Raw genomic sequence first — 17,547 nt, forward strand, 5'->3', positions numbered from 1 at the left:
AATACATCCATTCAATTTTATTACAATGGCTCTTGCTAGCTATGCTTGAGTTTTTTAACTTTATTTTTCTCATTAATATTAACAGTATAATCACAATCCATTAACTCAAATATATATACAAGGATTTGCTAATATGAGTTTACCTCATTTTTATAAAAAAAATTATGAGGAGACATTAATAATATATACTCAAAAGAAGTGGTTAGAAATATCATTTATTGTTTAATTCAACAAGTTTTTTGTCAATGTTGTTTTAGTAAATAAATCAAAAATCTTTTAATCATTGAAACCCTCCAAATATAACACATTCACTAATTTAGCTTTGAGGAAGATTTGAGTTCCAGAGATAAATTAGTGAATGAGTTGACTTCAAAAGGATTGGATGGAAGAAAAGAGAAACTTTAATTTAATAAATTAACTTTGGTATGAAATTAAGTTGAATTAAACTTGGGTACATACCACTAACATGTTACTTAATAGAATATTATTTGAGCAAAACGATATAATATAAACTTCACAAACATGAAATACGAGTATTGTTTGCATGGTGATTGATCTTGAGATGAGGCATGTATATAATAACCGGTGCTTCGAATCAAGTCGCAAGAAACAGCAAGCTAAGTGAAAAGACAACGTAACAGAAGAAAAAAAATAGATCTCTTCCAAACAGGCAAGTCAAGTCAAATAGTACTTGACACTGGGGTCCAAGATAGGAGAAGGATTTCTAAGGATAAAGTTTGTTAATTAGGTGCGTTTGAGTTGTGGAAGATTTAAGAAATCAATTATAATAATAATAAATAAATAAAAGATATATGATGGCGTAGACATAAAAGGAAACCATACCACGATGTAGGTACAATTTAGTCTTAAAATTCTTGTGATAAATTAGATATTAGATGAGTCTGCATCAGCTGACTAACTGACTTAGCTACAACCTATTATTTTAAAATATTAATTTTGAAAATATATTTAGATGAATGTCTATATTTTTTTCAAATTTATGTTTTCTCCCACCTCTCTATCTTTCATTGGATTTACCCCTCTATCTGAAAAAGTAAAAAGCTTTCTTAATGTTGAGTACATTGGTGTGGATAAAGAGATGAGTAAATTACACTACCCCTCTCAATTTTAGCAAAATTATATAAATCATCTCTTACTTTTATACCTATAAAAACCCCTACTTTTTATACTTTTGTTACATTGACTACCCATACACGATAAATAAGTATTATCTTTTAAACAAAAAATGTGATAAATGTAATTTTGTTAAACAAAATATGGTATATTGTGGAGACAAGTCCAACTAATATATGAGTCAATAGCTCTTTATTATTTTTTGTTCGTTACAATATAGTGTAAGAGCGATTTAAACAATATCTCTTTAAAATTGTTGATGCATTTTGTAATAAAAAATAATAAAGATACCTTAATTTGTATATTATTTGAATTTGTCTCTACAATATACCATGTTTTGTTTATTTAAAAGAATACATTTATTTCTCATACGGGGACACTAAATATAATAAAAGTATAAAAATTAGGAGACTTGTATAGGTATAAAAAAATGAAAAATAATTTATATAATTTTACCAAGTATAAGAGATTATTAGTCGAAGTTTTATAACAATAGAGTCTGTAGCACAGTGAACTGTCACTAATTTATTTTGGTCCATTTCCTGCGCTCGTGCAATTCTAGAAGCAGAAGCCATTAAGTGAGATATGTTGAAATACCTTAGTCAAAAATGGGTTCAGACGCCATGTGATAAAGATGGTCAACGAAAGTGCTCTGGTTTAGGGTTGCATAATGTTGAAACGCCTAGTCAAACATGGGTTCAGCCGCCATTAAGTTTAAAAGTTCAACGTAGTGCATGGCTGTCAAGGAATAGAACTGGAATCATAAGATATTTAAAATACTTGTTAACCAATCAAAATATCACTAAACAAATAAATGCATAAAGCATAATTGCTTCTAGTATCCAAAATTAGATTAATCAACACGTCTCGTCGTCATTCACATTCAAAAACTCACTCGAAGAATTGAATGGGTTCATGCATTCACTTGGATAAGCTCTCGTTGCATTTGCATGGTGGTGCTTAAATTTATTGATTTAGTCAAGGATATAACTAAGTTTTGAATAAGTTATCCTTATGTATAATTTTGTTCAATGTGATAGAAAAATCGTCATTTTTTCCCTTCTACAATTTCTTAGCTATTTCTCTTGCTAAAACTTGGTTAACGATTTCTCAAGCACGTTAATTATTTAGAAAAAAAAAAACAACTTTAAAAACCCTATCGTGTATCACAGTAAACAAATTCTAGTTCATAACCTTGTAGATGAAGGGAACAGCACATCAGTTAGGCAGTAACAACCACCTAATAATTCCATAAGTTTTGTCATCACTGACATCAGCCCCGTCAGTTTTCGTTCCATTAATAAAAACGTGTGGTATGCACCACGAAAAATTAACACTCACGCATTATTATCTGCCTTTTACTTAATTATTTTTAAGGTTTTGTGAGGGCAACTATCATAAAACTTTAAAATGTAAAAATAACTTCGCATATACTTTTAGAAATCATTTTATGTTCTACATGTACTTCAAGCCTTTAATTATTATCTAGTTGTTCCATCTTGATCAAATCTGGCATTTAGTTGACCACGATGGAACCCACCCGCCTAAATCAAGTGTGAATAGACATGACTCAGTCTCTTGTATCATCCTTACATAGGCATCATAAATGATATTGACACAACATTTAATGCAACCTCCAATTGGGCTCTATCACGCCCTCTGACATAATCAGTTTGTCCCCCTAAGACAGATAAGTTCAACTTAGAAGCTTACATCACTTCATATCAAAATCTCATTGTTCCTGACATGCCATTTAATGCTCTCTCAATAGGTTTTTGTCACGCTGCCTGTAAATTCCAATTTGCCCCCTTTAACATACATAGTAAGAGACGAACCTATTATGTGGCGAGGACAGACCTGCTACACTCATATCACGCATATTACCAAGTCACCATCAACCATTGGATAGATGACATGTCGTTAGTATTTACTATAAATAGAAGATGTTCCCTTACCGGAAGTATTTTCTTCATTCATATTCTCTTGATTATAAATATACACTTCTCTCATAAAATCTCTATTCTCACATTCATTATTGACATTTACTTCTATTCACCTTCATTAATTCTTCATAAACTCATACTGACTTGAGCATCGGATAACTTTTTCAAGTACCTCTACCGACGGATCTAAGCTTCATCTCAGTCACCTCCTTAAAGCAAGCTAGTCAACCAGACTCTCGTTCTGACTATACTCGACAACAAAAAATAACATTAGTAAAACTTGTAAGTATGATTAATTTAATTTTGTTATTGTGGATTCTATATGCTAATTAAGCTTAAGAGACTAATATCAGCAATGGTACTTTGAAAAAGTTCTAGAGATCATCTTTTACTTATCTTTTCATCATTTCAATTCTTAGTATGGAGATAACTGAACTCTAATTTTATTTTTATAGTTTTAGTGTTAATTAATAATATTCATCATCCTCTTCGGGGTTCATTATATTACACCCAACGAGTATTACTCTATGAGATATAACTAAATCCTAGATCACTATATTAACTTCTTATGGGTAAAAAATGCATTTTTGAGTATTGATGAAAGAATCTAACATATAAACCTTAAAATTTTATATATTCAATATATTAAATTTTTAAAAGTTATGATTTGTGATGTAGTATTTTATTTAATATCCTTAATCCCTTAAAAAAATATTTAAACCTTACTAATGGGAAAAATAAAGAAAATAAGACGGTTCAATTAAGGAAATATTGATAACCTTGATTCATGAGGTCCCTTCGAGAAGGGAGCAAGAAGGTGCCACGCGGGAACAGTTACCGCGTGAGCCTTATTATAGTTAAATAAATACATGCATTGAAAAAAATATTGAAAAGACCGAATAAATATAAATATAAAAATCAAGGACTATTCAATTGAATTTAAGTGTCTCCCACACAGGGAATATATAAGAACCTCAATTTCTTAGTTCTTACTAAACCATAACCATTTCAATTTATGAGTTGCAACAAAACTAACACGTAAACACGAACACTTCAGAAGCACATTTCAATTTCTCAGAATGCAAACTGATTCAGGCGAGTTCGAACTTGATTTAATGGCCAATCTCAGACTTCAAGACGAAAACGAATACAAACAGATTCACGAACAAGAGGAAGAGGAAGACGAAGAAGAGTTTACCTTCATGTTCACGAATCCTGACGGTTCTCCGATCTCGGCTGACGGAGCGTTAGAAGACGGACAGATCCTGCCGGTGTTCCCTGTCTTCGACCAAGATCTACTCTTCTCTGATGATTACGACGGCGCCTCCGGTATCCGGTCATCGATCAGGAAAGTATTCGTCCAAAATCAGGACAATTTCCCGTCGTCTTCGGCGGCTGAGGCTTCAGAATCGGGATCAGAGTCGGATTTAGCAGCGCCGGCGGAGTCCTACTGCGAGTGGACGCCAAAGTCAGCGGTGAAGAGCAACTCAACGGGATTCTCGAAGCTATGGAGGTTCAAGGAACATAAGCTACGAAGCAACAGCGACGGCAAGGACGCTTTCGTGTTTTTACACCCGCCGCCGACAGATGCTGAAAAGGCGAGCTCCGGCGAGGTGAGAAATGTTGTGGTAAAGAAGGTGAAAGGGAAAACGACGTCGTCGTCGGCGCATGAGAAAAATTACGTGATGTATAGAGCGAAGAAGGAAAATGAGAAACATAAGTCTTACCTTCCGTATAAGCAAGATCTGTTTGGGTTCTTCACAAACGCCAACGGATTGAGCCGAAATCTTCATCCTTATTGACATCTTTTGCGCCTGAATCGAATTACAGATTATCGTTTATTGATTTTTTTTTGTAAATGGTTGAAAATACCTATCAAACTTTTTTTGTTGTGATGTAAATTTATTATCAGGTATTTTTCTTTTTTTGGTTACATAAGATATCTAGTTATGTTCAAATATTTGCACATATGTAAAATCTTTTTTTCTCCTTTTAAACTCAACGTTAAAAAATTGCGCAAAAAATGATGGCAATTTAGTTCTAAGTTAATTTTACAGAGAAGGAAATATCAGGTGAAATTCGATCAAGGATTAAAACATAATTCTGATTCTATTCAAACATGTTAGCTTAGTAGGGCGAGACGTGAGAAGATACAACAGGATGATCATCAAACTTTGTCATTTTGATTCTATTCAACCATAATTCATAATTTCTCAACCACTTTAACCAGAAATAGATTTCATATATTCTTAGTTTCATGCGTGGTATAAGGCTAAAGGTAGGATTTAATATCTAAAAACAATATTTGTTGGACAGAATATACATTTATTAGTATTTTTTTAAGTATCTAGGCAAAACTAAAAATACCATATTTTAAAATAGGGTTTAAAATCTATATATTGATATTGTGAAATTTTTTTTACACTATGAGTATATCATTTATTATTGATTTGTATTACTTTTATTTAATAAGTCAATAATAATTAATATATGTATGATGAATGATTTATTGATAATGTAAAAACACTTACATTTTCAATGCATACATATTAAATCCTTTAAAATATTGAGCTAATTATTTTCTATGTGAATCTACTATCTTAAGCATTTTCGTACGTGCCTTAAGGCTCACCTTAAAAAAATCAGATTGGAACTTCTTTAACTGTTTTGCAAAAGTAGCAATGTAAGATAAGATGCATTAAGCTGATTTAAATAATCGATAAGCAATCACTCTAACCACTCTAACATGGTTGGGTCAATCAGTTTGCCATTGGTGTGCACCGATCAGCTAGTCCCTTGTGTCGATGATACACTTGTGGTATTAATTGGTTGGGTCGTGCCTTCAATAATATTATTTTTAAGAAATTAGAATGCTCAAAGCAAGCTTATACTCTAAATACATTAACATGCCATAACACCATAGGATTTTAATCCTATTGTGTTGGCCTTCAGATCGAATTAGTGATTAATAGGACATTCAGTCGGGGGCATTCCTATCTGATACTCAAATGTGAAATTCTTGGATATATGAAATTGACATCCAAACTAAATATCAAAAGGTAAGTGCTAAAACCTACTTCACATCATCATTAAACACAAATACCACATCTGTTATCAGCAATACAGTGGTAATTATACTCCATATCTGCATAGGATTGAGTGTGTTGTCATCGAAGTCATTTTTAGCGTAAATCGAAGATTTCAAACCTAAGATTGGAGTTCTTGTACACATTGGAGCAGTGCTCATAAATGGGGATGCCATTATCTGGTTCTTTGTGTGGATGAAATCCCTTCTCCTGGCAATTTCTTAGAATATTCATCCCCTCTGGGTCGGTAATTCGAAACAGTCCACAGCTCCTGGGAAAATGAATAAATTTGAGTTCCATTATGCTTTTCTCAACATGCATAATTGTTTTGTTATATATGTTTTCTTTATCATGCCCAAACAAACAACTACAAAATAATACAAATCATCACATATTCACTATACTGGTATATGGAAATAAGCTTACACTGGTTCAAGAGAAGCTAGTACAAGTGCCTCAGTATTAAGGATCTATAGTAGAACCATATTAGAAATCAGGTTCAAAGGAACATATAAGTTGGTTTTATTCAAAATACATTCACCCAGCTCCCTTTGCTGCCAACATATGCAAATTGGATGCAATTTTAAGTATAAGAAATTAACAAAACAATAACTAGACAAGAATATCTAGTATAATAAAGAAGATATTCAGTTTTTTTATGAAATAAAACATGTGCTATTTAAGTGCAAAGACAACTACAGCAATTGATGAGAATTTGTCCATATCATAAAATAAAGGAAAAGTATACCTTGAGTTATCAGTTGGTGCTAGGACAACGGCAAACGCCTCTGGAATCATCACCTGATAAAATAACAACAAACTGAGTTTAAACTTGGTCAGCAAAGGGAAAAATATAGAATGCAGTTCAAGCCAGTATCCATACCAGTTTTAATAGTTAGTTTGATTGTTATTATTACCCGAAATCCTTTAACTTTTTGTTGTTGAATTTTTTTTATCATACTTTTTAAATTATCAATATCTTTCAATCCAACTGAACTTCAGCACTAAAAAAATTAAATATGCATATATTACCATTCATAATGGTCTTTCCTAATCCTACCTATAATGTTCCTAATTACTGGTCAATTGGTCATCACCAAAATCATGAAGATTGTGCTACCGAATATTCTTATGAATTCTCTTTGAAGATATCAACTATTAAATGCAGCCATGGTGAAAATGAAAATTTTGATTTAATTTACAGAGTAAAATGTTGTGCAACATGTTAGAATAAAGAATGTTTTTATAAGAAAAATGTAGGTAGTAGCACATATATTTGGGTCAGTCACCTGGTAGGAATATTGTGTGTGCAGATCCACTGATGACATGAAACAACTTTGAGAGGGATGTGTCTAAACAATGTTAGAAAGAAGAGAAGGGTTAGAGAAATCAAACAAAGAGGAACTATTTTCAAGCCGATGTAGACTAGCATGGAATAAAGAAGGATACTGTCTTTTTGTGAGGACTTGACTGTAAAGTACTTAGTGCACTAATGCTACCTAAGATAGTTACTTGTGATGTATATGTTGATCAAAGTAGACAATTTTAAAGAAAGGGACATTTTATAGTTTAATGGATACAAACTTAGTATACTTGTGTACTTGATATGCTTAAAACAATAATTTCGAACCAGGTTACTGCCCCTAATTTAAGAGTTACAAGCGTTGTTTATCTTTGGCACCCCTAACTCATATTACTTAAGGACAACCCAAACTAAATAAGTTGGTTCATCAGTTTTAGTATCTCAACTTGTCCCAACACAGTGAATATAATTATTATTTTTGTCTTGACTCTCAACTAATTGATTACTATTTTTTTAATACCAAATGATGTCACTTTTGGTTTTCATCTCCAACATGACACTGTTTTTAGCCCCAACTTCGTGAACCAATCCAAACATTGGTAGATTAGGATTTTGTGTTGATAAAATATTTTCCCCCTAAACCAGCCATGACAGGATTGGTTAGTAAATTCCCTGAACCTAACCCATCCAGGGAATAAAGAAAGTAGGAAGACATACATGGATCCATCCCACAGGGAAAAGTGATCTTTGATTTAGAATTGTGAAAACTTCCTCCTCATTTGTAGCTTGACACTTCCAGCAGCATTGTTAGCAAAAGGAAGTAACAAAATTAGGCCCTCATGAAAACATATGCTAAAAAATATTTTAAAACAAAACTCGATAGAATGTAAAGACTACAGCTAGGATACTAACAGAACTGGAAGCTGATTCCTGTTTTGGAATGATCAGAGTAGTCATATAGAGAGTTCCGTTCTCCTGGAAAATTGAAGGTAATAAATCACAAATCAATTGCAAATTCTGTATAGTGTTTTATCATAATAGGTTCTTCACTTCTTTTCTAGAAAAGACTACTCTAAAGTACTTAAAAGCAACCATACAAGATAGGAAGTTAAAAACATCCGACACCAGCATTCAATTTTTGAGCTAATATAGAGAGATGTAATAACAGAAGCAGAAATAAACATGACAAGTGTATTCTATAGAGAGAGGTAGGGAGAGAGATATTTCAGTTGCAATATAGATTAAATAAGGAATCTTGTTTATTTCAAATCCAAATCTATAGAAAAGACTCTAAAGAAAAAGTAATTATGAGGTAGCTGCTCTTTAATGGAAAATTTCTGATATTACTGTAATCTAGTAGAACTAATACCTCAGTCTTTATAAACCCTGTACGGCAACAAGCAAAATTGATAAGACAGCCACAGGAAATAAAACAGATTTATAATGATTCTTACAAGAAAGGCACCGAGTATACCGCATGTTTCCAGATCTTTTTCCGTATTTTCTTTAGCAAGATCAAGAAAGTCTTCCATTAACCGCATTGACTGGAAGATATGAAATGAATACTTGTTAACCATTAATAGCATGCAATAGTAATGGGCTCTCCGATGCAAATATACTACAGGAAGAGTTTTACAATACTGCAAAATATAAAGTAGACAATTTGATGTGCATTGTAAGGTTTAGACATGCAGTTCTCACAATATGTACATCTCGTATGGTCTTAGATGAACTCGACTCGTTATCCGTCTTTGTGGATCCGTCTCCTGAATTAAAAGCTGTAATCTGAGAATTTTGTGCTTCTTGAGGCACTTCCTCGACAAAACACAGTGCAGGAGAAGGTGAGGACTGGGTTACTTTATGAACCAAGAAGTATTTATTGGTCGCCTTTATAGAAACCAGTTTAACAAAATTCAGTGGGCACAAATTGCTAGTCAAATCTCCTAATCTCAATGATGAAACCCCAACTGCTGCTTCATCGTTGACCCTTAAGCTACATCCCATAGAACAAACCAAATTAATTTTGTCTTTTAAAATATTAGGTTATAGTAACACCGATAACCGGTGCAGGTTGCAGACTGCTATAGGAATCTTAGAACAACTTATCACCTTTGAACTCTGCCTTCTGCTATATCACAATTTCTAACCTGCCATAGAAACTACTATAAATGACAAAGATCACCATAGGAAGTTATTTTTAAAAGGGGATGGGGCGAATTCGTTTTCTTCTTTTGTTTTCTATGGGTTTTTTTCAATCAACAAGGAATTTGTGCATATTTACCTTCATATTACATAATTCCTCTTCTTCAGTGGACTCTTTGAACATCTGGGAGGTGAATAGTTGAAAAATCAAACTGTGTACATTTCTAAGGCTCAAGACACCTAATAGATAGAAGATCTTCACACTAAAACATACTTTACATCAATCACCAAAACTTCACAAATAAGTCCTCTATTTTTTTCAACCAAAGGATAATCGTAATCCCTTAACGCACAACAAAATTAAAACCTATGAAGAGTACCAATAGAATGCAAGCTACAAGTGCAATGATATACAAATGAACTATGGAAACCTATTACTATGCAAAATTCTTCTGTTAGACAACCTATGACATGGGAAATATTATCAAGCTCCATATTTTTCTAATATATAAGTCCCCGTCTGTGATGGCACTATCTGTGGCTGTATATATATGATAAAATTACATGAGTATGAAACTAAAAAAATGGGGTTGGGTGTTTGTTACCTTGCTGTGATGAAACATATCTAGTTCTGAAATAAGATTAATGGCTCATATGCTGAGATATACGTACAACTTTCAGATTGAGAGAGTATGAAACTCAATGAAGGAAAGACAATCAACCCCTTACTATTCTATACAGGGAAAAAATAATATTAACATGTATATCATCTCAAACATCTCTCATCGAGCAATAAGACCTTGGTCTATGTAAGGTCCCAATGGATCACTATAGTCGAGGGTTCGATTTCTATAAGTAATTCTAAAATGATTAGTTCTTACGGATAGATACAAAAACAAACAGCTCTCTTCAGTTTAGAAACTATACCTATCACTCTATCAGTAGTGGAAGAATTGCACATCATGTGCCACCTAGAAGCCACGTGGACTCCAACATACAGTTGTCAGAATTGAATAATAAATTTATAAAATAATAACTTATCAATGCCCTATTAGCTTTTTTTAAGCTCATCGTAAAGTTTTGTAAGTTTCATCCATCAGTAAGAGTAATCCCTTTCTGATCCATTCCTTCTAAAAATTTATTTCTTCAATGTTTGAAATTTGATTTAGTTAATTTTTGGAGATGATATAATAAAGTCTTACACTACTAAATTAATATTATGTTGGTTATTAAATGTGTTTAATTAAATAGTTCGTTGATCATGCAAAATTTGCTTAATCTGAATATGAGCTTAATTTTTTATTATTTGAATTCGAATTAATCCATTAAAGCTGTTAATAAGCTCAATTAGTTTGTATGATTAATAATCAAAATTAAAATCATAAAAAATTAAATTATGTAGACAAATATTTTTACATCACTAGACTAAGCAAGTAAAATGATAATTTAAAATCTTGCAATTTTAATTTTTAAACCTTAAGATTTTAAGTGAATTTCTGTTTCTCATATATTCTGATCTATGCTGGGCTTAGTGGCAGATGGGTCACTGCGTCTGCATTATGGACCAACTTTTGACATTGTGGAAGTCATGAGTAAAAACATAAGGCAAGTTAGGTGAAGTAAAATCTATAATTATTCAGTCTTAAATATTCAAAGTTAAAATTTTAAAACACATGTTTTTTTGTATTACTAAGGATATTTTTTCATATTTTTAATTAAGGAAGTAATCCATTTCGAATGAGGTTACTCTCTCAACAAGTATAGCTCCAGGAATTGAATTACATTTTTGTTATTTTGGGGTTAATGACATTTTTGTCAGCCTGGACTCTTGTTAAGTATATAAGTAATTATATGTGAATTTAATTATAAATGGGCCAAATTACATGTCAATTTATTTATAAACGGGCCAAACTGATCATCCGGTAAGATATGATAATCTTAACCCATGATTAGATTTCTATTTCCAATAATTTCTTTGACAGTGATTTGAGACAATCTCGTTAAAAAAATCACCGAGTGGAAAAATCCCCTGGTTTAAAAGCCGATCTCATCTCGTTTCGATTACATTTTCAGCTGCGGATCTCTTTTCCTTGCACCGTCTTAGCCTCCATTCCAGGTTGCTTTCATGATTTCCCTTCTCTCTCTCTCCCTTTATATCCATGCAATCTTTCTAATTGCTCTCTTTTACTGAATCAATTTGCTATAGTTTGAATTATATTTTGAATTTTCTTAATTATGTTTGATTGAATGATAAACTGTCAAGAGTTTAGATCTCGTGATGACCCTTCCCTTGTTTATGTTATTATTATTCTTGTTGTTTTCTTCTCTAATTTTGACATTGGGATATTAAAAAGCACAATTTTTTCTACCCCTTTAAGCTAAATTTTTTACTTCCTTGTACTAAGTTATTATATTGACTAAAAAGTGGTTTCCCTTGTCTGCAATTCTTTTTGCATAGATAAATCAAGGACATTGATGTGTATCCTTTTTGTGTCAGTTCAATTTCTTTTCTCTGGGGCACGGAGGATTGATCCATCAAAATTTGATTTTGACCTATGCATTAGATTTGTATAAGATATGTGTAGTGAATCGGTGCTACTCTTTTGTATGATGTCTTAGTGATGCTTTATGTGGTTTTGGGTTTTTGTAGGATTTTAAATATGGCAGGTTCAAATGAAGGATTGAGGAAGCCAGTGTTTACCAAGGTTGATCAGCTTCGCCCTGGAACCAGCGGACACACTTTAACTGTTAAGGTTGTCAATGCTAAGATTGTGTTGCAGAGAGGTCGTCCTGATGGTCCTCAACCCCGTCAAATGCGACTTGCTGAATGTTTGGTTGGTGATGAGACTGGAATTATCATATTCACTGCGAGAAATGATCAAGGTATATATATGTTCTTACTTTAGTTTTGCAGAAGCTGCCTCTATACATGTTTCCGTTACTGCATCGTGTTATTGTCAACATATTTACATTCTTGTTGGATTTATTTTGCCCGGGGAAAGGGATTCCTATGCTATTTTGCATGGAGGATTCAACTTTCATGTGTCAAGTGCTTTTATTTTGCCCTTTGATTTGTCCACATGTTATGAATCAAGTGTTTTATTTTGTTGATTTTGTGGGTATCTGTAATTTCTTTTCCAATGAAATAACAAATATAATTAACATCAATTCATCAACTACTTTCTGAGCATTCCAATCTGTAAGATTGTAATTTCATTTTGGAATTTTTGTTCTGAGCATTCCCATAATAATTCAGAACAACGATAACAACCAAGCCTTACAGATTGGAATGCTCAGAAAGTAGTTGATGGTTTAATCATGAACTGACATAAATTAATCACCTATTTGTTTAATATTTTACTAAGAGCTGTTAGATTGTAATTCTCCCAACTTAGCTATACTTTGAGTGCATTTGTCTATGCACTCATGACCTCATGTTGTCTTGTTGCCTATGAATGAGTTGAAATTTTAACTGGCACAGCATCTAATGTTCAGCAGTATTGCTGAAAATGCTGATTTATAGATTTATTTACATGTTAAACATTTTGCTTCTGTTCAGTGGACTTGGTGAAAGATGGCGCAACTGTCACCCTGCGCAATGCCAAGATTGACATGTTCAAAGGATCAATGAGGCTTGCTGTGGACAAGTGGGGTCGTGTTGAAGTCGCTGAACCTGCTAGTTTCACTGTCAAGGAAGATAATAACTTGTCCCTGATTGAGTATGAACTAGTGAATGTTGTGGAATGAGTTATTGGGACTGTCTGGAATATGTGATTTGTTATAATGAGAATAAAATACAAATCCAAGAAAGAATTCTTCTTTTATCTATGGAGCATCTGATCGTGGCAATTCACCTTAGGAGTAGAGATTTGGGAAGCCAGTTGTACCAACAGTTGCTTCTTATTTTGCAGCACACTTGGTGGATCTTGTAGGTTCAACCATTGAACTGATGATAACATTAAGTAGGGAAAAAACAGAATTGACTTTCGGATCATGCTTTTTGTTTTGGTATCTGTTTACTTTTGGATTATGTGAATCTTCATCTACCGTGGATTTTATTTATCAGCATATTATCTATGGCAGGTGAGTGTTCATACTTTGGTGCATTCCCATGTTTACTCACTCTTTATCATGTTCACACTTGATGTGAAACTAATAGGTATAGTAAAAAAGTTGGACCCCTATAAAAAATGGGCCTGACTGCATCACGCACTGAGTTAATTCATACTTTTTTGCCAGATTTTCTCACTGTTAGAAATTACTCCAATAGCAACAGATTTAAGTAAAGTGGTATATAACTTTATTTGTGCTATACTATCTATTTCATGAGTCGATTTGTGGGGATCTCCACCCCCAAACCACCCCTTTCCTTAGCATAATTAACTATTTTCTCATATTGTAATTGCCCAGCTTTCTGACCCTTCCCTACTGTAATTAAAGTTTGATGTGATCCTATGCAAGATTTAGTGCTAGAGATTTTTATTTTACTAAACTAACCAGAATCCTCATCATAATGATATAATACTAACATTACTTTATGCATATCTATTCGTAGAGTAAACCAGAAAACATTGTGTGGTTCACATCTATTCAAATATAGTACCATGTGGCATGTGAAATACTTCAATTTGAAGATCATTTAGTGGTAAAACATTAGTACAGGACATTGAGTTTCAATTCATAAGGAAGTTTGATTTGATATCTTACTAACTCCTTGCATGCTTGTACTACATAATTGAGATACTCTGCAACTGAATAATACATAAAAGAATAGTATGGGGAAGGCACAGCTTTTAGAGTTGGTAGAATATTTCCGCCCAAAAAAAAATCTCGGGACTTTTTACATATTTTACATATGATGAATATACTAAGATTAGAAAGTTAGTAGTGGATTGTCTTTGAACGAAGAAAGGATTATGCATGTAGCGTCATATGAGCTTAAAAAGTTAAAAATATGAAGAGCCACATGAAGAATTCTCCTCATTGAAACAACTAGGTAGATCTTTACAGAACTTTACACTTGGTAGAAGTGAGTTTGGAGGAAAGAAAGAAGAGATAGTTTGGATAGAGATTCTTTCTCTCCCTCCTTTGGTTGAGGAGAGAAAGAGAGAAGAAAGAAAAAAACTTGTGGGTTCTTCTAATTTTTTTTCTTCTCAACTTTGAGAAAAAAGAGAAATTACATATTTAACAAGTTTGCCTCTACATCTATTTATTATTAACACATAATTTCTACAATCAGACAAAAATACTTATACAATATGGTCTTCAAAAATTATATTCAATATGTATAATCTTCAAAAATTAAAATTAATAAACTTAAATTAAGCTATACATATATAATTTTGAGTTACTGCATATTATATATACTTGATTTATGGCACTTATGTGTGTATATATATATATATGGTAAAAAGTTAGAATTATTAAAAGAGATGTAAAATTGATTAGCTAAAAAAAGTTTATTCAAACAAATAATATAATATAAAATAAATTTAAAAATGTTATTCAATAATTAATTATATTTTTAATTTTTCTGAGAGACAATTTTGTTACTTTATACACAATATAATTTCTCTCTTTTCTTTTTATACTCAACCAAACGAAGGAGATAGTGAGAAAATAATCACTTCTCTTATATTTCTATCATACTAAACAATATTAAATTTTACTCTAATTCTCGTATCTTTTATTCTCTCACTCTTTTTCTCATATATTTCTCTCTTCTCATTTCCCCTCGTGGATGTTTGAATTGAATATCATTATCCTTCTTTGCACTCAAGTACGTCCCTATACACTCATAAGCATGACCAAAAGTCAGATAAGCTAAAATTAAACAAATATTTTTGGACAGTATTTACAATATAAAAAATGGCAATTGTGTAAATTTGGTTGCATCTTACCTAAAAAACAATGGCAGTCAATTTTCATTCACTGGTTGACTAGGATGACTCTGCCTGCAATAATATTTCTCTTTCATTATGTAACCAATTATAGCATGTTGATTCAGAAGACATAGGTCTTACTCTTACTTATTCTAGTGTGTACTCTGGAAGCAAGTGGAAATCAAATAAGTGTTTTCTTTTTTGCACAAATGAGATTTTCCGGGATTTATTAGGCTAATAGGTAGTGGATGGACATGTTTGTCATAAGAAAGTGTACCACTTCATCTGTTACTGTTTATGATTTGTCAGAAAAATATTTAATTATTAAACTTTTAATTTTAAATATATTTTTTTAACAAATCATAAACACTGACACACATAGAGTGATATATTTTGTGGGACAACAAATATGCTCCTATAAGCTACCCAGCAGTGTGTATCTTGTTGAGTTTTAATAACATCCAATGCTTTTTTTCTTAATCAAATAAGTAGCTTATTTTTGCACAAATAAGATTTTCTAAACTTACCATTACCAGTTGCAGCTACAGTTATATTTCACTCTCATGATTATCTGCAGGCATGTTATGTGTTCCAATGCTAAAAAGCACACAACCCTTCATCTACAGGCTACAACATACAATGTTCATTTTTACAATATGAATCCCTTAATAATGCACAATGTGATTGCAAGAAAGAAAGGGTCATTTTCTCTTTTGATGCCTAAGGGTTTTCCAATTTGTAAATTGGAGCATGGAGAGAGACAGATATGTTAGAAGGGTAGGCAAGATAATTAAATTAGGCATATAGTAGGGTACTAAGATACATAAATGCTCTTTTGCTTTATTTATGAACATATGGAAAGGTACCCTATCTCTGAGTAATGGTAAGACACAAAGATAATGGTAAACGTGGGAATCAGTAATGCAGAACTGCAGATGTTGGCCACACAGATAATTTTCAAGCTGTTTGAGGAATCACATTGTTGTCAATGGATTGTATTATTATGTCTCACATTGCATAATAGTGTTAATACATACATATAAAGGATAATGGACTATAATGCAGTATAAGATAGAAGTTTGAGAAAATGATATAAAATTGAATCCAACTATGGCAACTTAATTCACTCCTTTTTGTTTGACAAAGAGACTTAGTGTTAATAGTGTTATTGAGAACACCAACCAAAAGAAGTATAGACCATATCAGAAGAGGAGGAAGAACAACTTTCTGAGGCCAACTGATTTAACAATACAAGAAAATGAAAATAAAAACAGTATAGATACAATACAACTAGATATGCATTTTGCAGTTCTTAGAAGTGTTTAGTTTAATCAAAATTAATAAACATTCCTTCATAGAGTCGAAGATGGTTAAAGTTTGTTTCAATTACTAAGACTATTAATGTTATCAAGCATGTATTAACCTTCAGGTCCACCATCATGATTATAAGATGTGCTGCATTTATTTCCCATGTCTAAAATCATAAAATTTGTTTTCCATGTGCAGCACTACTGAAACACATTGATGGATAATGGATTTCATTATGAAGGTGGAGATAGTGGCATTTGTGTCGTCACCATGACATATTAAAATGTTAATGGTGGGAACTTATTAATTAATCAAATGTAAAAAGTATTTGAGAGAAAATTGTCTCTTATTAAAGAAGAATTTTGACTTAGAAAATTGTCTCTTAACAAAACAGATACTGGAGTTTTGTAATGATTATTAGCTGCTGGCATATCAGAATCTAAAGCCTGATTTAACTGAGTTTAAGTTTTCATTGCTCAATTGTAAATAGGAGTCATGTTTATTTGTTTAACTAGCACTAGTGATGAAAACTTGGCTAAAGACTGAAAATTTAAAGCTTACCTGACAAAGTTCATATAAAAAAGTAAAAAATATTATAGGAAATGGTGAAATTTCTATAAAAAGAAGATATTATGCTGCTTGCTTCATTTTCTCTGTAAAAAATACATTAAAAGTCACCCATCTTCCACACCCATTTTTTTGAATTCAACAGAGGTCCTTACAGTTGCAGATAAAGAAAAAGACAGAAT

At 32.2% G+C, this 17,547-nt stretch overlaps 3 protein-coding genes across 8 annotated transcripts; 2 read left to right on the forward strand and 1 right to left on the reverse strand.

The window, feature by feature from the left end:
• Nucleotides 4,065–12,993, forward strand: LOC109349196. Of its 2 annotated transcripts, none has more exons than XM_019589912.1 (2): nucleotides 4,065–4,913; nucleotides 12,983–12,993. In XM_019589912.1, the coding sequence occupies exon 1, from the start codon at nucleotides 4,157–4,159 to the stop codon at nucleotides 4,877–4,879; it is 723 nt and encodes a 240-aa protein (XP_019445457.1). In that variant the 5' UTR covers nucleotides 4,065–4,156; the 3' UTR covers nucleotides 4,880–4,913; nucleotides 12,983–12,993. The 2 variants fall into 2 exon arrangements, with proteins under 2 accessions (XP_019445457.1, XP_019445458.1); XM_019589913.1 differs by lacking the exon at nucleotides 12,983–12,993 and adding an exon at nucleotides 5,028–5,086 and having other exon boundaries at nucleotides 4,065–4,888.
• LOC109349194 (AMSH-like ubiquitin thioesterase 2) lies at nucleotides 6,128–10,400 on the reverse strand. 5 transcript variants are annotated; one of them, XM_019589908.1, is made up of 11 exons: nucleotides 10,306–10,358; nucleotides 10,214–10,271; nucleotides 9,748–9,792; nucleotides 9,576–9,613; nucleotides 9,168–9,459; nucleotides 8,921–9,010; nucleotides 8,379–8,441; nucleotides 8,184–8,258; nucleotides 7,453–7,515; nucleotides 6,912–6,964; nucleotides 6,128–6,434 (listed from the first exon to the last, which is right to left on the reverse strand). In XM_019589908.1, exons 2-11 carry the CDS (start codon nucleotides 10,229–10,231, stop codon nucleotides 6,260–6,262), a joined length of 912 nt encoding a protein of 303 aa, XP_019445453.1. In that variant the 5' UTR covers nucleotides 10,232–10,271; nucleotides 10,306–10,358; the 3' UTR covers nucleotides 6,128–6,259. The 5 variants fall into 5 exon arrangements, with proteins under 5 accessions (XP_019445453.1, XP_019445452.1, XP_019445454.1 ...); XM_019589907.1 differs by having other exon boundaries at nucleotides 10,214–10,398; XM_019589911.1 differs by having other exon boundaries at nucleotides 6,322–6,434; nucleotides 6,912–6,983; nucleotides 10,214–10,400.
• LOC109349198 (uncharacterized protein At4g28440-like) lies at nucleotides 11,530–13,706 on the forward strand. The gene is made up of 3 exons (XM_019589916.1): nucleotides 11,530–11,724; nucleotides 12,259–12,491; nucleotides 13,168–13,706. Exons 2-3 carry the CDS (start codon nucleotides 12,269–12,271, stop codon nucleotides 13,353–13,355), a joined length of 411 nt encoding a protein of 136 aa, XP_019445461.1. The 5' UTR covers nucleotides 11,530–11,724; nucleotides 12,259–12,268; the 3' UTR covers nucleotides 13,356–13,706.

This window comes from Lupinus angustifolius, chromosome LG06 (genome assembly GCF_001865875.1).
Source record: "Lupinus angustifolius cultivar Tanjil chromosome LG06, LupAngTanjil_v1.0, whole genome shotgun sequence".
In the NCBI taxonomy this organism is placed as follows: Eukaryota; Viridiplantae; Streptophyta; class Magnoliopsida; order Fabales; family Fabaceae; genus Lupinus; species Lupinus angustifolius.